Source organism: Mizuhopecten yessoensis, unplaced genomic scaffold (genome assembly GCF_002113885.1).
Source record: "Mizuhopecten yessoensis strain PY_sf001 unplaced genomic scaffold, ASM211388v2 scaffold11153, whole genome shotgun sequence".
In the NCBI taxonomy this organism is placed as follows: Eukaryota; Metazoa; Mollusca; class Bivalvia; order Pectinida; family Pectinidae; genus Mizuhopecten; species Mizuhopecten yessoensis.
In genome coordinates this window covers 932,248-954,173 of record NW_018408906.1, presented here as the reverse complement: position 1 = coordinate 954,173, position 21,926 = coordinate 932,248, and the positions used below count along the sequence as shown (strand labels likewise).

At 36.8% G+C, this 21,926-nt stretch overlaps 2 protein-coding genes across 2 annotated transcripts in view; one reads left to right on the top strand and one right to left on the bottom strand.

Annotated features, from left to right (window-relative positions):
- LOC110467008 (AN1-type zinc finger protein 4-like) overlaps positions 1–8,628 on the bottom strand; it is a 29,554-nt gene extending 20,926 nt beyond the window's left edge. The window contains exon 1 of the mRNA XM_021523866.1: positions 8,170–8,628. Within this exon, the coding sequence (XP_021379541.1) occupies positions 8,170–8,272 (103 nt within the window). The 5' untranslated portion in view covers positions 8,273–8,628. The remainder of the gene's footprint in view (positions 1–8,169) is intronic.
- Positions 8,629–8,724: 96 nt separating this feature from the next.
- The window catches only part of LOC110467011 (sodium/hydrogen exchanger 9B2-like), a 50,278-nt gene continuing 37,076 nt past the window's right edge, over positions 8,725–21,926 (top strand). The window contains exons 1-5 of the mRNA XM_021523872.1: positions 8,725–8,785; positions 13,368–13,828; positions 15,679–15,769; positions 16,373–16,555; positions 21,713–21,888. Coding sequence (XP_021379547.1) covers positions 13,381–13,828; positions 15,679–15,769; positions 16,373–16,555; positions 21,713–21,888 — 898 coding nt within the window. The 5' untranslated portion in view covers positions 8,725–8,785; positions 13,368–13,380. The remainder of the gene's footprint in view (positions 8,786–13,367; positions 13,829–15,678; positions 15,770–16,372; positions 16,556–21,712; positions 21,889–21,926) is intronic.

The following is a 21,926-nucleotide window of genomic DNA, read 5'->3' as shown; positions in this document are numbered from 1 at the left end:
TTGGAGATTAAGGGGACCGTCCAAGATTTTGGTGGACCCGGTCCTCCGGTCTACCGTTAGTGTCGATCCCTGGATACGCCCCTGCACTGCAGTGAATAATTGATGGGAAATCATTTTTAATTATAGAAAATTGTGAGGAAATTAGGAAAGGCGATGTTAAAAACTTATCCATATAATATGGCTTGATGTCTTAGCAGTGCCGCAAAGTTACGTTCAAGTTCTTGGGCTTCAAATTCCTTGACGTTTTCACCGTCCGAACTTTCACGCAAACATCTACCATGACAGCGTAAATAACAGCTATATAAGTCAATATCATCAATTGATACAGAATGAGATTGCTATAGGTAACATAAATTGCATGTTTAAACATTGCGAAACCCCCATGAAAATTACGTATATACTGGTCGACTCGACCTACACACGTCTATCGCTGCCATCTTGAATGAATCTTGATCATGTGATCTCTGTTACTATATATAGAGTGATCGTCAATCGACTGATGTTTCAAGTTAATAAAGTTTCAACAATTGCAACAAAAATATCTACAAAAAATCACCAGAATATGCATATCAATTCATATTCATAATTTGAGAACTTAATTTCGATTGATAACAAAAATTCAGTCATAAATGCTGGCGTGTAGAAGCTTTACCGTAAGGGCACTGTTTAATGTTATTTCTCCGGTGTCCGTGATGTGATACTCCAGTTTGAAACGCACAATAATTTTATTACATACTGATTTTAAAATTCATTACAAAATCCAATAAGTTCGTTAAACTGAACAACGATGTGTTTAACATTAGAAAGCTCTGGAGCCAGTATTACAAAATGTTTTCTTTATGAAAATTATTGCGGGAAAGATTACTTCACTTGCTCCCGAGAGTCCGACCAGAAGTTCTTGTGAGCAGAAATTCAAATACCTGGACGTAAATGTGCTGTTATAGTCAAATATCTGTTTGAAATTAATGATTTAATGTCCATCCATGATTTCAGGCACATATTATTACAACAAATCCTTTTATATGCATATTTTATCAACTCAAAATTGTTTCAAAATATTTCTACTTCCGTGATGCATTAATGCATCATCAGGGCTTAAAGGGTTTTAATTAATTGATTAATTAATACAGCTCATACTTGTGCAGATATTTTTTGATACTGGTTTTTAGGTCCCCTCAAGCATTTATATTTTTAGTTTACCTCAAGCTTGTAAATTCATAATATATTTCAGGTGAGCTAAAGGCCTCTTGTTTTCAAAAGGGCAGTTACATAATGTACATGCATCGAGAAACTATCCACAGCCTTGGACTGGCACCTCAGGAGTTTATAAATTAGTTTGGGATGGTACATGTACAATGTATATGAATTCACGTGATAAACATAGAGTATGTCAAATTTCAATTAGAAAAGTTCCTGCTAAATAGTTTTCATATATATATAATTATCAGATTTCAGCTCAACTATAAGCCCTATAGCTAGGCTCTAGTATAAGGTAGAATAATTTTACAGTCCGAATATAACTCTGGAACTGCCAACATTATATACCTGTCTATAGATTAATATTGGGCTAGATCTTACACACCTTGTGACGATCAATATGGAACAATCGCCAATACAGAACGGTTCTATTTACCCCGTTATCTTTGGGAATATGCCAGCTCCTGACAGTGAAATTCACCAAGTTTACAGGGGTTCTAATGTAAATCCAATAAAGGTGTATTACGGGTGATTATTGATATAACGGGCCTTAAAACCACCAGGTAGACGCGTTATGTATATCGTATACTATCACAGGTATATCTGGATCGGTGTACGTGTTATGGTGTACTCAGCGTTTACCACAAGCTTATGGTTGTATATATATGGTTCACCCACCAGCTTATATGCAATACATGGACATGACCATGGAATACACTTGATCGTGTGTAAACGTCGCACCACCCACGACTTTGCCTTGCACCGATATATAAACCAATTAGCAAGGTATATAGTTATATCATCACTATAATGTGCAGGCTAGATTAAATATTTATCTGCACTTACTTCCAAGGGCTAGTGTGCAATCATCTTTACAACTGGCGTTGTCTTCTAAAGTGGCTATATATATACATGTACTGTGTATATAGTATGAATTACTTTTTTTTTATTTAGTTAGATATATTTTCATTCTTGGGATAATAGTTGGTAGTCAATTCAAACCTGTTTATGCACCCAACTCCATTAAGATCCTGTCCTATAACTATAGTGTAAGGACACTTTCAAAGGATCTTAATGTAGTGATTAGGACAATTATGTTCTTTGATTTCCAAAATTAAGACCAAGGTCAAATTTCTGCTCCCCCTTCCATATCTATTAAATTCAACATAAAGTCTGCTTAATTACAAGCTGAGTATGAACAAACTATAATTCTACAAATCTGAATACAAAGACAATATTGTGTATACATGTATCAGTGTGAGTACCAGGTATGTACCAGCGTGAGTACCATGTATGTACCATTGTGAGTACCAGGTATGTACCAGCGTGAGTACCAGGTACATACATTGTACCAGTGTGAGTGCCATGAGTGCCAGGTATGTACCAGCATGAGTACCAGGTATGTAGCAGGTATGTACCAACATGAGTACCAGGTATGTACCAGGTATGTAGCATTGTGAGTACCAGGTATGTACCAGTGTGAGTACCAGGTATGTACCATTGTGAGTACCAGGTATGTACCATTGTGAATACCAGGTATGTACCAGTGTGAATACCAGGTATATACCAGTGTGAGTATCAGGTATGTACCATTGTGAGTACCAGGTATGTACCAACATGAGTACCAGGTATGTACCATTGTTAGTACCAGATATGTACCAGTGTGAGTACCAGGTATGTACCAATGTGAGTACCAGTAACAGGTATGTACCAGTGTGAGTACCAGGTATATATGTACCAGTGTGAGTACCAGGTATGTATCATTGTGAGTACCAGGTATATATGTACCAGTGTGAGTACCAGGTATGTATCATTGTGAGTACCAGGTATATATGTACCAGTGTGAGTACCAGGTATGTATCATTGTGAGTACCAGGTATATATGTACCAGTGTGAGTACCAGGTATGTACCAGTGTGAGTACCATGTATGTACCATTGTGAGTACCAGGTTTATATGTACCAGTGTGAGTACCAGGTATATATGTACCAGTGTGAGTACCAGGTATATATGTACCAGTATGAGTACCAGGTATATATGTACCAGTGTGAGTACCAGTAACAGGTATGTACCAGTGTATAAGTACCAGATATATAAAGTTCTTGATAAATCATCTATCTGAAATTACACTTAAAGTTGTGGGTGAAAAATTGGGTAACATCAAAACCAATTGGCGACACAGAATTTTTCTGTTAATTTGAGCCATGCAGGCAAAAAAAGAAAGCCCCTTTTTTGGACAGCACCGTTAATCTTGCCCTTTTCAACTTCTACCTGGAACACTGTCATGGTACGCCAACCTTGTTTCCTGACACCAGTACTAGTACATTGCATCGATTGAATCAATTGGCTGTCATTTGTAGCACATTGTAAATAACACTGATCACCTACACACATCACTTTGAAAAGTCGATTATAATAGTAAGTTACTTTGGCATGATGTGATTAACATTGTTACTTTTATATAATTACCTTTTCATATATATACATCAGGCAAACTTGCAATAGGAAAGAGACTCCCAATTTTGGACCCTAAAATTGTGCATTTTCAATCAGTAAAAAAATATTGCCTATTTATAAACTATCCAATTTTTTTAAGATCTGGTGATTTCATCTGCAAGAACAGCTCAAAATATTATAAACTATACAATTTTTTTAAGATCGGGTGATTTCATCTGCAAGAACAGCTCAAAATATGTCATTTAAAAGTGTTATTTCCCCCCTTGGGTGTACATACTTAAGTAATGTTTCATTATGTATAATATAACAAACAGTGTGGCTGCAGTTAGTGACCAGCATGAAACAGCTAGACCACTCACAATAGACTACGTACGTGACATGAGTCTTGCACGTCTATAATTGTTAACCTTTAAACCACCGAGATAATGTGCATTATCACTTTAAATGTGGAATATCTGTCATATTGACATTGTCATTATATATATATATATCTACGGAAGGAGGAAGCAGTCATGTGCTGTACTTACACTTTACATTTCCGTTGACGAGATATATATATACGAATTGAACCTGCGTGAAATTAGTGACAAAGATATTGATGTGTTGGTGACATAGCCGAGCACTATATGTTGACATGTCAGATAGAAATGCTGAATCATCATCATCGATCACAGACATAATAAATAAGTTTACCTATAAAAACATTGTCATGGGAAATAAACATTTCTTATAAATATATATAAATATATATTTCTGGAATCCGCCTGAAGAAGCCCTAGAAGGCAGAAAGGCCTAGCGGACGATCTGAAAAATTTATGTTTTTATTCTCTATATATTTATATGTATATCAATATATTATGTAGTTTTTTTAGGGCTCATCATGTTTTGGGTATGCATGGTCCATATTATTCTAAATGGTGCACTGATAGATCTAGACCCACTGATCATTTCAGGAAAAGATGGGAACAACATGTCACTTAATCACTGAATTAATATTTATTAAAAAATGTTTGATAAACATGGAACAAATAGAATTAAAAGAAAATATTTAGTATTCATATTCTACAAGTCTGTGTTTTATCAATATGGATGATGTGTTTGATAGCCTTCACTTCAGATCCTATATATATATATATGCATACGAATAAAGATGTTTGACCTGCGAGATACATTCATATCAGAGGTGTGCAGTTTAAAACAACCATTCCACATTGCAAAGTCAGAAAATGGGACTGAGTAATAAGTCCAGTTGTTCCATACCATTGCTGGGTGCGTTCGTTTTGCTTACTATTATAGGCACGTTCGACCGGGATCTACCGATGATCGATTAAACGAAGACTAAGATCGATCATCGGAATCGGATGAAGCTCCAACCAACCGTTAATCGTTTATTCCCGATCATTGGCACAACACTATATATACTACATGAAATATCTAAATCAAACAATAGCAATATGTAATATAACAGTCTACCCCTTCGGGAACCTCAAAGCTGCCTGGTTCATATTTGGAACATCTTCAGTTTGAAATTCGGAACGCCTTTAGGTTGTATGTTAGATCTAGATCTATTCCTTTTTAAAGGAAAATTGATATCCGAGTTATCCAAGAGCTTGTAATTAGCGACAGAAGCAAACACACGAAAGACCTTAACAGTGGTCGGTAACAGAGGTCAAAATCTGGGACTGAAACCAAAATTAATAGTCCCCGCTGAGGTTCCCTCAGGGGTGACTAAAAAAAGAAAGATAAATACATGTACATCCATCGCTATTATTAAATAGTACATAATTCATAATATAATAATTGCAAATAGGGAGAGAAGAGAGACTGAAATATTTCATGAAAAATCCTATATTTTGAAAAATTCGTTTTCAGTCTGTTCATGTATATGAGGCAAAATTTGGTATTGGTTCAAATGAGAGTACCTCTGTTTTTTTGGACTTTGCCACTTATTTTGAATAAACTTGTGAAATTTCACACTGCCATTGTTTTAAGTATGTCTCAAAGAGATAAAAACAGATTATGTTTGAATAAGTTCCAAAAGCAAAAGAAAAACCTGTGGAAATTATCGCCGAAATTGGCCATGTTTTTTCAGTCCGAATTGTGACATTGAAGCGAGGCGTTGAAAAAGACCTTTGTACAAATCACAGAGTGTCCTATTATTATGAAAAGAATAATACAATCTAAAGAAAAGATATGATCAATGCATGTACTGGAGTACTAAAATTGTACATACTCGCACAGAATGAAGAAAACTAGGACATTGAAGGAAGTCGTTTTGTTCGAATCGTAACTCTTTGTGTCCCTTTTCCTGTTCACATTCTGATAAATCTTTTTCATGTAAATAATGATAGTTTCATACGGAAATTTACACAAACTGCATCAATATCACTAAAAAAGAAAGGAGGCATTGTCTTGCTGTAAATTTCGTTAAACTTAAGATAATCATTGCAATGAACATCGGCATCCTGATTGTCGTCCAAATCGTTATGAACAAAACATGTCCCAAGAAAAGTAACGGGAAAACCTAAAATCTAAATATAGATCGACCTAGATGGTGCCTGCAGTGGGTGTTTTCCTCTGGTGGGTTATAGACCGTGCACACTTGTTTGTTATTTTGCATACTGGCTTGAATGACAACCACGTCCTGTCCAGTGGTGATATGTTACGTATACGTCCATTTTGAACTTTCAGGTCATTTTTTCCCGTGATTTTTTGAGGTGACCAGTTTATGCTATCTATCTAACACAAATAGCAAGAAAGTGTATGACACTGTTCGTGTGCATTGATATTTTAAATGACATCGGCTTTTGACGTCTCCTGGCGATAAATTTGTGATGGTCGTAACAAAGATGACATTTTAGACATGGTGTCTTTCAGCAACGAACAGATATTATTTTACCGCATGGTGAACATTGTGATATGTGATTTAAATCTATCAAAATTACTTTTTTTCGTGAATTGATGAAACCTGTGGCATGCCTTATAAGCACAACATAAATCTGGCTACCTACCTATACATTTACATTTGTGTTACGATCGTAACAGGAATCAACATTTCTCCTGCTTTTGTTACGAACGAATAATAAACATGGTCCATACCCTCATCGAAGTTCACTTCAACCCTTTTATGTATACTGGCTGTGATCATGAGGATAAATTAATAATCTTAGCCACCCCAATTGCAACTGAAATCTATTTGGGGTAATATAATATAATCGGAAATATAAGTCGTGTTTTTTTCGTAACATTTGACTTGGTGTTCGTGTTACATGATACGCAACATAAACCATAAAATGTTGGAGCTATTTTATGCTTCCATCGAAAGAGATTGGGAAAAAAAAATTAAGAAAAAAATATTTAGTGTACGAAATCACATCCTGTACGAAATCATGTACCCTTACTCTATTGTGCCTCTTTTTTCTCCAAAAATGTGCTTTTATTCAACTACGACTGGAATAGCTAATTTCATCATCACATATTTCATTTCCAATTAACAGGTTGGGGAAAACCACTAACTTGCGTATAATACGCAAACTCGCCTATTATACGCCAATAGGGGGTATGGATTGGTTACTAAAAATAGCCAAAATCACTTAAATCTTAACTTTTTCAAATTGTTTGTCCAAGTCGCATTTATTCAGTCATGAAACATAATACAAATGCAAAAATAAACTTTATTTGCATGTAGGAAAGTACCTAAAATAGATGCAATACTTCCGGTAAAGTAACATCAAGTTTCTAAGTAGCCTTTCTAAGCAGCCAACGCTTTCAGCAAACATCTTTTAGCAAAATATTATTTACCTTGTCGTAAATTAATGCGATTTTTAATTAAATCTTGCAAAAGTTGCTGTTAAAGTGATTTGGGTTACTTTTAGTAACAAATCCATACTCCAACTGGCGTATAAAAGGCGAGTTTGCATATTATACGCAAGTTGGTGGTTTTCCCCAACCTGATTAAGACATGCATGCAATGGTGTTTTTTCAAAAGTTTAACTAATTTCCAAAATAGTGAAATAATATACAAAGTCTACTGGAAGGTACAAATATTTAGCTGAAATATATAATGTGCTCAGAATGCAGGATTTTGCATGTATGGTTTAAATATTTTCTGTGGGAGATCCCCCCCCCCCCCTTTAGGGAGGGGGTTATAGCTCCCCCTGCCTCGTTGCTTTGCTTCTCGGGTGCTGGCATGAGATAATATATCTCATTGCTTTAAGGAGAGAGAATTTTTTTACCTTATTATTATCAACAAAAATCCCAGGATTATCCCTGCATATACAATGTAGGTAAATAAACAACAAGCCAGCTGACAAAGGATTTGAACTAGCTAGGCCTAGTTCAACTTTCAACTCACAACTGCCATCCCCCTCGGACAATGTCCGAAGACTGTCAGTAATTATGTGAAGGCTAACAATATATTGTACAATTAGGCATAAATAACGCCTGCATAACTTGATTAATTACAGATATAACTTATAAGGAAACAAAGTTAAGCGACATTCGCTTATTTTTTTACCTTCGAGCCGTTGTATTTTTGCCTTTACTGACATGATCGTCTCGAAAGGCGATACTCTCAGCTCGAAGAAAGTGCCCGTTAGCGTTTCAATATACAGCTCCATCGTGGAATAGTCCTCGACGTCTATGACGACGATTTACAAAAGAACACCTTACAAATTTACGGCTTCATTGCAACGCCTCAAAGACAACATTTGCCTCCCCAGCATCGGAGAATAGCGTATTTTCCAAAATCCACTAAGTTATCGCCATATTTGGTTATGTAATCCAGTTCCTGAGTATCTGTACATTTTCACTGCACAGATGTCTCAACTACAAACGCCCTCCCGGGACGGAAATCGCAATGCTTCGTTTGACATCCAACAATCCATTGACCAATATCCACAAAGATGGTGGCTCCAATTTTCACGATAGGAATTCGAGGACACACAGGTACCCGTATGTTGTAGTTACTGACAACAAAATTAGCACGTGATCTTCCGAATGGAATTGTGTAAATAAATACACGAAAACCTGTGACGTTGTATGGTAAAATCATTCTGAACGTTTCGGAATTCTACAATCAAAACATTGCCATGCTTTGTGGCCGACCGCAGCTTGAAAGGCCGGTTTTCCAGGTAAATATTAAACATGTGCACCGACATTTACCTTTCTAATAAATAGATGCGATACGTTTTGCTAGTTATTTATCCCATGATGTATTTAATTTTCCATTTTGAGCGGTGGATATATATTAAAGGCAGTGATAACGTCTGGTTAGGTAAAAAAAAAACTGGCAACAAACGCTCTAACGTTACTCGACTGTTATCAAACATTGCTGTGTAGTCTTTTCACAAACATCATATTTACAACATCTATTTGATTATGAAGTTTCATTTCAGATAACTCTTTTTATGGTAATTATCGTTCGCACTTATAGTAAAAGCGTCTTGAGCCGACAACAAGCGTCGATTTTGTTTGTTTGTTTATATACTACGTTATCGCAGCTAAGGTCACCCTAATGAGTGTCCTGGGAGAAATGAGTGTACTGGGAAAAATATTTGCGCGCCCAGGAGTTCACTTTTTTCTTCTGATTCATAAATATTGTTCACTTACCTAGGTGAGTGCAAAATTTAAGTACGATCGTAACAGTAAAAAGTACCGAAATACGTCGATAAAGATGCCTATTTGGGAAGAATGAGTTTCCTGGGAGGTTTTTGCGCGCCCGGGAGTTCGTTATTAGTTTTTTTTCACTTCTGTCTTCTGATTCATAAATATTTTCCACTTACCTAGCTGTGTGCAAAATATCAGGTCGATCATAACAGTAGAATGTACCGAAATATAAGAAATATGTGAGCTCTTTCGCAACATGCATTACTTAAGGGAAGTAACTCGTACGGTCCTACCTGTAGCACTCTTGGCCATTCGATCATATACATAATAAGAATGTTATCGGGCTCTGCGACGAGGACGCAGTTCTACATAAGAGCACATTTTATTTAATTTTATGATTTAATTTTTAACTAATTGCCATCAATTTCAAATATTTACGTTATATGTTTTCAATATTTTTGTATTTATTATTTCTGTTTCTAATTTTATGTTCTACCACGGACTTTGATAATCTAATTCCATGGTTCTACTATTAATATTAATATAGTCATTTTTGTTTAATTAGTTTGTTGTACATAATTAATAATAATGGTTAACATTTACATCAGTTTAGTCACATTTAATTTTATATAAAATGATAATCATTTGTTCAAATTGAATTCTCAAATTACAAACAATTGAAATAGTTAATTGTTTAAAAAATAATGTTACACATATTACTGAACTGCTATTTGTTAGTCCATTGATTAAGTTATAAGTACATATTATAATATGTAATAAGTAATGAAAGACTTTTTTGGAAATGGAAAGATTGAAAACAATTATTATCTGGATTTATTTATTTTATGTAATATGGGAGTGGGGCACAGAGGAGGAGATTCCAGACCTCCTGTTATCTCAGTATGTACCAATTCGTGGGCAGACGAGTATCAGTTCACCCTGGTATAACCTCCCTGTGTATCCTTTGGGCTTATTATAAGCCTTTTAGGTAATTTACGTTTTTTATTTGTGGTTTGTTTTTTAATTTATAGGTGTTTATTTCAGCGTAACAACACAGATCATTCACTTTTGCAAGTGCACCTGACGAGGTGAGAAGCTGTGGTTGTTTGAGCTGAGTTTGAGGTTGTGTTTTTATTATCAAATGTGATATGGGAGTGGGGCACAGAGGAAGAGACTCCAGACCTCCTGGAATTTTTGAAAGGCATGATGACACCTTCATCAATACTTTCATTGAGAGGTGACATAGCCTTGGTTGGTGTTATGACAGCACATGGTGACATATCCTTGTTGGGTGTAGCACAAATTGGTGACATGTCAGAGATTTGTGACACACCCTTGTCAGGTGTGACAGAAATCGTTGTCAAAGTTTTGGTTGGTGTTACAGAAATCGGTGACATATACCCTTGTCGGGTGTAGCACAAATTGGTGACATACTATGGTTGGATATTTTATCTGGGAGAGGAGAAGTTTGTTCCGTCTTTACACATGATGATGGTGATGGCAAAGGTGGGAAGTCTGACATGTCGGATATGTCTATAACCAATATGGCTTCACTGTTCAGAAGTGGAACATCTGTAGTGAAACCATTTGTCACAATGATCACAAGCTACATTGTTAGCACCATTGCGGTTTTCTGCACAAATACCGCAGGGATACATCTTGGGCATGATAAGGATAAACGACAGAGAACATTATATAAATCAGTAAATCAGTTAAATATTTCACTAGCTAACCAAGAACAAACTTATATCACCCGATAAACGACAGAGAAAATAAATAAATCAGTTAAATATTTCACTAGCTAACAAGAACAAACTTATATCACCCGATAAACGACAGAGAAAATTAAAAATAAAAAATAAGTTAAATATATCACTAGCTAACCAAGAACAAACTTATATCACCCGATAAACGACAGAGAAAATAAATAAATAAGTTTGACAAACAAGGCCTAGTACTTGTTTCAAGTGACCTTCACAGTAAGTTTAGCTGAACATTCTGACAGTGTCGAGTGAGCTTGAAATAATTTAAATAAAACTAGAGGATAAGGATATTTTTCTGTTTGTCTGCTAGCAGATCTTCAAATGCATACAAAATTCAACGCCAGAATTCAAAATTTTCAAAAAAATGCATTTAAAACTGTTCTCCTCTGTAATCTAAAGTCTTACAGAGTTGATTTTGGAACATTCATAGCATGTATACTTGGCTACAAAAAAACCCCGCAAATGGTTAACCTTGACCTTCATTCAAGGTCACAGGGGTCAAATTGTAACAAAAGACATATGGAAAATGTTGCGGGGTTCCTCTGTAAAGCTGTAAGCTTTTTAGCTCACCAGGTCCGAAAGACCAAGGCGAGCTTATGCCATACCGTGGCGTCCCGTCATCCGTCCGTCAACAATTTCTTTGAACGACTTCTTCTTAACCACTGATTGAAATTTAACTAAATTTGACTGGAAGCATCCCTAGGTGATGGGGATTCAAAATTGTACAAATGGTGGGGCTGACCCCCCAGGGGGCTGATGGGGGGGAGGGGGGCAATTTGGCTATATTGCTTTAAACGACTTCTTCTCTTGAACTAAGAGATGGTTATCAACCATATATGACTGGAATCATCCCTAGGTGGTGGAGGCTCAAAATTGTACAAATGGTTGGGCTGACCCCCCAGGGGGCTGAAGGGCGGGGCCAAAAGGGGGCAATAAGGCTATATTGCTACAAACGACTTCTTCTGTAGAACCATGCCATGGATATCAATCATATTTGGCATTCATGGGAGGCAGGGATTCAAAATTGTACAAATGTCGGAGCTGACCACCCTGGCTAAGGGGTGGGGCCAAAATTCGTTTATTACTAGGAAATGGTTGAGATCCCCACCATATAACCAGATATACAATTGCTGCGTATAAAGAGAAGAATGTACATTTGGTTCCATGATGGCCCTAGGGTCTGGCCCCACCCTTGGAGACATAGTCCCTGGGCCATAACTTTAAAACGGTTGAGATCCCCACCCCAAAACTATATATACAAATGCTGGGCATAAAGAGACGAATGCAGTCATGATATCAGAATAGACCCTGGGGTCTGACTGAACCCCTAGGGACCTAGTTTCTTAGTTACAGCTTGGAAACAGTTGAGAACCCCACCCTATAACCATATCTACAATTGCTGAGTATAAAGAGATGAATGCACATATGCTTCCAGGATGGCCTTGGGGACTGCCCCACCCTTCAAGTCTTAACCCCTGGGTCATAACTTTGAAATGGTTAAGATCCCCACCCCAAAACTATATATGCAATTGTTGGGCATAAAGAGACTAATGCAGTCATGATATTAGAATTGACCCCAGGGTTTTCCCCACCCTTGCAGACTTAACCCCTTGGTCATAACTTTGAAACGGTTGAGATCCCCACCCCAAAACTATATATACAAATGCTGGGCAAAAAAGACAAATGCAGTCATGATATTATAATTGATCCTAGGGTCTGGCCACAACCATAGGGACCTAGTTTCTGAGTCGCAGCTTGGAAACAGTTAAGATCCCCACCCCATAACCATGCATAAAACTGCTGGGCATGAAAAATCTAATACAGATATGCCACAAGGATTGGCCTTGGGGTCTGGCATATTCTCTTGGATCTCATTTGGAAAATATTTTGCCATGATTGCTTAGGTATCCAGGTGAGCGATACAGGCCCTCTGGGCCTCTTGTTAACATATTAGAATGATGAAATGGGTCTTGAGTGGACTCCCACCCTTTCACAAACTGTTAAACCTGCTTTTAATTGTTTCAAGCAGGTAGTATGTGCATGGCAAGGAGAAACCTGAACTTACGTTTGTAAATTGTCTCCAGATATTAGATGAAGGAGTGAGAATTGTAGTGGTCCTGTAACAGACCTGGAGTATGTCAGTAGTCGGTGATATGGCAGCTTTATTGTTTCTTAAGACAACAGCTCTCAGAGGTCCTGCATTTCAATTCCATTAATTGTCTGTTGTATTTTTCTGATCCTATACAATTTGATAGCTAACACTTTTTACACAGGTTTGCCATCATAATGAAAATGTCTTTGATTACTTTTAGTAGTTGACATGTGTGGGTTTTTTCCCCCACAGAAAAATCTCATCCATGAAAAAAGACATGGCCATGTCTGATGATGCTGTCTGCCAGGATTCTAACACAGAAATGGATGGTGTCAACGAGTCCAGTTTACTACGAAACAAACACCGACAATCCAGCGATGTTGAGAGTGAGATACAGACACCAAAACGATGTGTAGGACTGCGGAAATGTTGTCACAGGTTTTGGAAACCTATGCAGACAAAAAACCATCAATTGCCAGAAAATCCAAGCATTCCCCAAAGACTGAAATATTCTTTACTGTGTCCTCCCCATGGGAACCTCGCATGGTACATACAGTTCCTTATTCTAGTGGGAATAACGTGGGCAGTTCTGGTTTCCCTGACTCACTCTGAGGCCCTCCCAGGGGGGAACTTCTTCTCACTGTTTGTGCTTTTTTATGCATCAGTTGTCGGTGGCTACTTGGTTTCCTTTTTCAGACTGCCACCTTTATTAGGTAAGTCCATTTAAATTATAGCCATCTATATACATTAACACTTATTCTATATGTACTTTCGTAAAATATCCTTTTCAAAAACTGACTTTAATAGTTTTTCAAGTAATTATAATCACATTTGTAATAGTAAATACATTTTCATTTAATGCTTTTCATTTGGTATAATCAAAACTATTTGCCCCTGATCACGTAGCTGGTAGTTGACCATGTGATATATTGCACTTGACCTTCGCCCTTGTGCAATATAACTCATGATCAACTACCGGTGTAGCATGGTATTGTGAATTCGCAGCATGGTGAAATAAACCGCAGTTCATATTACCATTATGGTAACTATGGACCATCCTATGGTGAAACGAAGGCAACCCTCAATTTCTATTGCTTCTTCAATTTGATGTAATCTATCTGAAAGTTACAAAATTTTAAGTCTAGGGTAGAGAAATTTTACTTTTTTAAACCCAATCTGTTTTAGTTTACATCAGTTTGATGTCCTGAATATGTAAATCACAAAAATTAAGCCTGAGGTAGAGAAATTTAGGGTGGGGCAGTTTGCAATTATTTGCAATTAGCTGTGTTTGGAGTTCTTCTGATGTTCAGGTAAAGTAACTGACCAAAGAAAAAGCTGTCTAGGAAACAGTAGGAGTGATCTGGCTATAGTGCAGTCTTCCAGTGTCTCACCAGTATACCAAGGGGAGACTACTGTGCAGCATTTACATCATGAATAGCGCTATTGTGAAAGTGCATTTCTGCCAAGATAGAAAGATCAAACTTTATATACATTGTACATGTGATCCCTCACACTAGTGACAGAATTGATTGAATGGCCCAACATTATTTAAGTTCGTCTTGGGCCATACATTAAAGCAGTGAGCCAAAACAGAAAAACTAAATTTCTATATTAACTTTGCTCTAGATTTGGTTAAAGTTTTGAGTTAGAAGATATGAGTAAACAGGGAAGTGTTCAGTGGCTTTTACACAATCTCTGGTCTCCTTTGTTTTGGTGTAATAGTCCCGTAATTAAACTCAATGAAACAGTGTAATCGATCTATTCTCAGCCAGCTGTTCCCTATCATAAATCATTCTAGTTTTAAATAAAAACTGTATTAGTTTTAATGTTTGGTAGTACATATCTGAGCACACTGATCTAGTCTGTACATGTTGTAAAAATACATTTACAGGTCCAAGGTATGCTTTCATTCAATAGAGACTGTTTCCTAAGAAGAATGTATAATATGTTGAACTATTGAACTTTACAAGTAAACAGGTCAATTATGAATAATGATCACAAAAAGTCTTAAGAAAATTTCTTGATTCTGCTTGGGTTAACAATGGATGATTTCATTTTTAGCTCACCGGTTACAAAGACCAAGGTGACTTCATGCCATACCGTCCGTCATCTGTCTATCAACAATTTCTTCAAACAACTTCTTCTTCATAATCGTTGATTGGAATTCAACCAAATTTGCTTGGGGCCATCCTTAGGTAGTTGGGATTCAAAACTGTACAAATGGGCAGTTGACCCCTAGGGGGCTTAGGAGCAGGGCCAAAAAGGAGTTATTTGGCCATATTGCTTTAAATGACTTCTTCTCTGGAAGGGGTTGAGATTCCCTACCCATAACCGTATATATACCATTGCTTGGCATCAAGACATATTTGAACACAATTATGATATTAGGATGGATCGTGAGGTCTGGCCCTTCCCTTAGGGACTTAATTATTGCGCCACAACTTTGAAATGGTTGAGATCCCCACCCCATAACCAAATATTCCATTGCTTGGCATAAAGATTCAGGTGAGCAAAACAGGCCCTCTTGACCTCTTGTTTGTTTGATCTTGCATTTTTTGTACAGGTATGCTGATGGTTGGTGCTATGTTGAGGAATATCCCGGTGGTGAAGATTGTTGGCGAGTCCATTTCCATGCCCTGGTCGTCAGCTCTCAGGTAGGGAGTGGGTGTTGTCCTGATCATTAATTGTTACCCATAAAATTATTTTTTTAGTAGGTGTCACCAATAATGATAATAGTAATGGGTCTTTTCTCTGGAAAGGATCTCGTGTCCTAGTTGTGTGTGCCACACTGAGAGAGAATTTAGTTTATCAATACAGCTGTTTGCAAGCATTTTATTTTTTTACTATAGAAGTTTGTTACTGCTGTTTCTCGGGAAGTACTGGAAGAATCTTTCTTAGATTTCACATATAGGTTCCCCATGGTCTATCATTATGCATGTTTCATTAAGAGAATGATAGGACGTCACGCCTAGAGTGTGGTTCACTAGTGTGACCTCCAATGGCAGGTGTCCAGAATCTAATGATTTCACATCCATCCATCAGGAATATTACATCTTTCTGTATTGTTAACAATCAAAATATAAAAAATATAAAATTATAAGATTATTTCTCTTCCCCCTTTGCCTTTTCTGTTTACCAGGTAATGCAATATAGATACAATGTTTATATGTTTTTGTGATTGTTCAATAAAATATGTGTATACTTTGTATTTACAGACAGATTGTTCAGTAAAACATGCGTAAACTTTGTATTTACAGACAGATTGCTTTGACGGTGATTCTGATTAGGGCAGGATTGGGCCTTGACCCCCAGGCTCTCCGCAAACTCTCGTTCACTGTGCTGCGCCTGGCTTTCATTCCTTGCTTGGCTGAATGTTGTGCAGAGGCAGTGGCAGCCCATTTCCTGCTTGGGTTTCCATGGGAATGGGGGTTTATGCTTGGGTGAGTAAAAACATTCTGAACTGACCTATAACATGGATTCCCACCACTGTTTGGTATATTTAAGCTCCATTAAAGCTGTCTTAATGAAATTAAGAGAGTATAAAATTAGTATTGTGTTATTGCATTTTGATGCAATTCAAAATCCCAGATCCTTATTGCTTGCCAACTGATGTTATTATCATGTTTTCTTGATGCACCGTTTTTCCTGCTGTATAATCTATGTAATTCCATCCTTGTATTATCACTTGTTATGATGTCGTTTTCGCTCTACTTAAATGATTAATTGGGTGGTAAGGGGAGCTACAGTCATACTTATGGTGGGACCAAGGGTCTCTTGGTGTGGAGGGGGACCTAGTAATGTGACAATAATGTTACAAAGTCTGTTCAGCCCTGTCCATTCTGATTTGGTGTCATTGCTACTGTGACTTCAATTCTTAGCAGTTTTAGGTCAAATTATGTACAAATAGGGGTGTAACGGTTCTCTGATGCATCAATGTATTGGATCGCAAGGGCTGCGATACCATGCACCGATGCTGCAAAACTGTATCGTGATACCTACAATACTTTTAATTTTGTACTCTCCCTTGTTGGAACTCTTCAAAGAAAAAATAGTTTTAGCACTCAACAAACCAGAATGGCAGACGGTGAAGATGACGAGAAAAACATCAAGGCATCTGCTCATTTCAAGTTGCCTTTTTCGCAAAGGTTTACTTTCAAATCTGCTAAATCCAAAAATGATGTATTTGAGACGGACACATTGTGCTTTTATTGCAATAAATGTCGGAGAAAACTTAAATATGCGTGAAATACCACGAACGTGCACACGCATATGAAATGAATTGTCGATACTTCGATCTTCCTACAGTGTCGGTTAGAAGTCTATAACATTAAAAAGGATATGTCAAAACAAGTCAGTCTTACTTCTATGTTGGGAAATAAAGACGAAATGTGGCAGTTTCCATTCAAAACAATATAAACCATTATTGGTAAATACATTGCTAATGATCTTCGTCCGTTTTCAGTTGTTGAAAATTATCATTTTAAGCCAGAAGTGAAGTTATACGTTTTGGTATTTAGTATTATTTTTTATTTTACCTATCATATACTTGCCTGATAAAAGTTTTCAAATAACTGCTAAATATTCATTTAATATATCTTCCAGATATTGTGTATGTATCATATCGCGACCCAAGTATCATGATATATATCATATCGCAGCATCACTCACGATACACATCCCTATGTACAAATACGAGATTGCTTCAATAGATTTGTATTTCAAGGTCAAAGATCAAGGTCACGGTTACTATTCATAGGTCAAAAAATGGTTTTAATTTGTACGACAGTGAGAGCATTCATGTATTTTAGAACTTTTCTAGTTTTAGCTAGATTATGATAAAACATCCATCAACAGTTCAGTTCTATGATGCCTGCAACAAATTCATCATGTGTGTCATAGATTTCTCACAGGAATTAGTGTCATTGGCTCACCTGCCCTTCTGGGCAAGTGAGCTTATGCCAAGGTGCGGCTTCCGTCGTTTGTCCATCGTCAATTTTTTAATTTAAATAACTTCTTCTCAGTAACCAAAAGGCCTAGAATGATGATATTTGGCAAATAGCATGCCGGGATAAAGTGCTACCAAGGTTGTTCAAATGAATGACCTTGACATATATTCAAGGTCACAGGGGTCAAATATGTTTAAACCTTAAACAACTTCTGAATAACCAAGAGGCCTAAGGTGATGATATTGAGCCAGTAACATACTTGGATAAAGGGCTACCATTTGTTTGTTCAAATGAATGACCTTGATGTATATTGAAGGTCATGAGAATGAAATATGTATAAAACCTTTATACAACTTCTTATGGATAACCAATAAGCCTAGGTTGATGCTATTTGGCCATTAAGATGCTGGGATAAAGGCCTACCAAGTTTGTTCAAATGAATGACCTTCGTCCATTTTCAAGGTCACAGGGGTAAAATATGTTTAAAACCTTTAAACAACTTCTTCTAAATAACCAAGAGGCCTAGGGTGATGATATTTGGCCAGTAACATGCATGGATGAAGGGCTACCAAGTTTGTTCAAATGAATAACCTTGACTTATATTTAAAGTCACAGGGGTCAATTGCAAATATGTTTAAAACCTTTAAACAGCTTCTTCTGAATAACCAAGAGGCCTTAAATTAGGTGATAATATTTGGCCAGTAACATACTGGGATGAAGGGCTACCACGTTTGTTCAAATGAATGACCTTCACCCATTTTCAAGGTCACGAGGATGAAATATGTTGAAACAATTTCTGAATAACTTAAAGGTCCAGGGTAATGATATTCGGCCAGAAGCAGATTGGGATGAAAGGCTATAAAGTCTGTTCAATTTACATGTAATGTCCTTCGACTTTCAAGGTCACATATGTCATACGTTTTTTTAATAGGTTCCCTTTGAATCAAACACTGATATATTGCCTGTAGCTGTATTTTAGTCCGCTTTTAAGATTACAAGTGTGAGATTAATACCAGGTGAGCGATTCAGGCCCATTGGGTCTCTTGTTTACTTACTCACACAACATGATGTCATAGATTTCCAAAAGGAATGAGAACCATTTACTTACTCATGCAACATGGTGTATTAAATGTCACACGGGAATAAGAACCATTTACTTCCTCACACAACATGGCGTAATAGATTTCTCACAGGAATGAGAACCATTTACTTCCTCAAACAACATGGCATATTGGTTTCCCACAGGAATGAGAACCATTTACTTCCTCAAACAACATGGCATAATAGATTTCTCACAGGGATGAGAAACATTTACTTACTCACACAACATGGCGTCATAGATTTCTCACAGGAATGAGAAACATTTACTTAATCACACAACATGGCGTAATAGATTTGTCACAGGAATGAGAACCATTTACTTCCTCAAACAACATGGCATATTGGTTTCCCACAGGAATGAGAACCATTTACTTCCTCAAACAACATGGCATATTGGTTTCCCACAGGAATGAGAACCATTTACTTCCTCAAACAACAAGGTGTCATAGATTTCTCACAGGAATGAGAACCATTTACTTCCTCACACAACATGGTGTAATAGATTTCTCACAGGAATGATAATCATTTACTTCTTCACACAACATGGCGTAATAGATTTCTCACAGGAATGAGAAACATTTACTTACTCACATAACATGGCGTAATAGATTTCTCACAGGAATGAGAACCATTTACTTCCTCACACAACATGGCGTAATAGATTTCTCGCAGGAATGAGAACCATTTACTTCTTCACACAACATTGCGTAATAGATTTCTCGCAGGAATGAGAACCATTTACTTCCTCACACAACATGGCGTAATAGATTTCTCACAGGAATGAGAAACATTTACTTACTCACATAACATGGCGTAATAGATTTCTCACAGGAATGAGAACCATTTTCTTCCTCACACAACATGGCGTAATAGATTTCTCACAGGAATGAGAATCATTTACTTCCTCACACAACATGGCGTAATAGATTTCCAAAAGGAATGAGAACCATTTACTTTTTTCACACAACATGGCGTAATAGATTTCTCACAGGAATGAGAACCATTTACTTCCTCAAACAACAAGGTGTCATAGATTTCTCACAGGAATGAGAACCATTAATTACCTTCCATTAACACAACATGTGAGGAAGCTTACGCCTTGGTTGGGATTATGTTACAGATCAAAGATAAATTGATCTCGCTCAGTTACAGGTAATTGATATTTTATCTCAAACCTTTTAAGTTCGAAAAAACTATTCAGTTTTATTAAAAACTACAAGTAACCCATCTGGGGCCTGAAATTAATATGGCCTCTACACTACTAAAAACTATATTTTAATGCTTCCACGTTAAAATGTAGTCCGTCCTTTCCAAGAAGACGACGTATTTCACAGTGTAGATTATATATTTTATCTACATCAGTAATCTAATAATGAATATTTATAATGCAAATTGTCAATTTTGAGCCGTTAACGTGTCGATGAGTACATATTGGTGTAAAAATCTGTGAAATGTCACATAAAGGTACCAGACAGATCGGGGGAGATAGAAAAAAATCTAGCATGGGGTATGTTTGATATCTCTGTCTGAGATACGAGAATAGTAATTAAATCTTCACAAAGCTTGTTTATTTAAAATTGTTATGGTATCAGCTGTATGAAGTCATTATGATGAAAATGTTGTTGAAGTGAATTAATTGTAAAGAAATTAAATCTTGCCCCTCGCTGAGAATGGTATATGCATAAATTCGGAAAAAGATTCATCAGTTTGATATGAATAATAAAGGCTAAGTTTATTTTGAACACAAACAGGAACAGGAATGAACATGCCTCATTTTGGGACTAATGAAAATATCAAGATGGCCACAAGACAGCCATTTTGGGTTTTGGGAGTTCAAGTTTGTTATCGCTATTTCTCAATAAGTGCATGACCGATCTTTCTCAAATTTCATAAATAGGTTCCCCTTCCTCCATAGTTGTGCATGTTCAATTTTGAGACTGAAAAAAAAAAAAGATGGCTGTCAGCCATCTTTGATTTTGGGAGTTCAAGATTGTTATCACTTTTACTCAAGAAGTACTTTCCTAAATTTCATACATAGCTTGCCCTTGGTCCCGATATTTGTATGTTTTATTTTAAGACTGATTGGATTTTAAGATTTAAAGTTTGTTGTTACTATTTCTGAAGAAGTACTGGACTGGCAGCCATCTTGGACTATAAGAGTTCAAGTTTGTTATCGCTATTTCTCAAGAAGTATGTGACAGGTCTTTCTTAAAATTTTCTTTGTATCTTCACCAAGGATATTAGTTTTGCATGTTTGATTTTGGGATTATTCAGAAGAAAAAAATCCAAGATGGCCACCAAAGAGCCATTTTGGATTTTGACAGCTCAAGCTTGTTATCACTATTTCTCAAATTAATAAACCTTATCTTGAAAGAAAACTCTCAAACCCATCTGTATGAAATTTTAATGATTTAGTTACCACAAGTTGCATTTTCTGTCAACTAGGCTATAAATCCAATATAAGAGAAACAAAGGGAAAAGCTCCAACTAGAAGCAGTGAAGTAATTCTTACGGTTGTCGTTAATCTGGGATCTCTTGTTTCTTCCATAGGTTTGTACTGGCTGCAGTGTCACCGGCAGTAGTTGTTCCCTCACTACTGAGTCTGTCAGACCGCGGATATGGCCTGGACAAAGGCATTCCCACACTGGTCATTGCTGCGGCCAGTGTCGACGATGTGTTGGCCATTACTGGCTTTGGGGTAGTCCTGGGAATATCCTTCTCTACAGGTAAACCAGACTTTCTTTTAAAGAAAATAGTTTTTAGC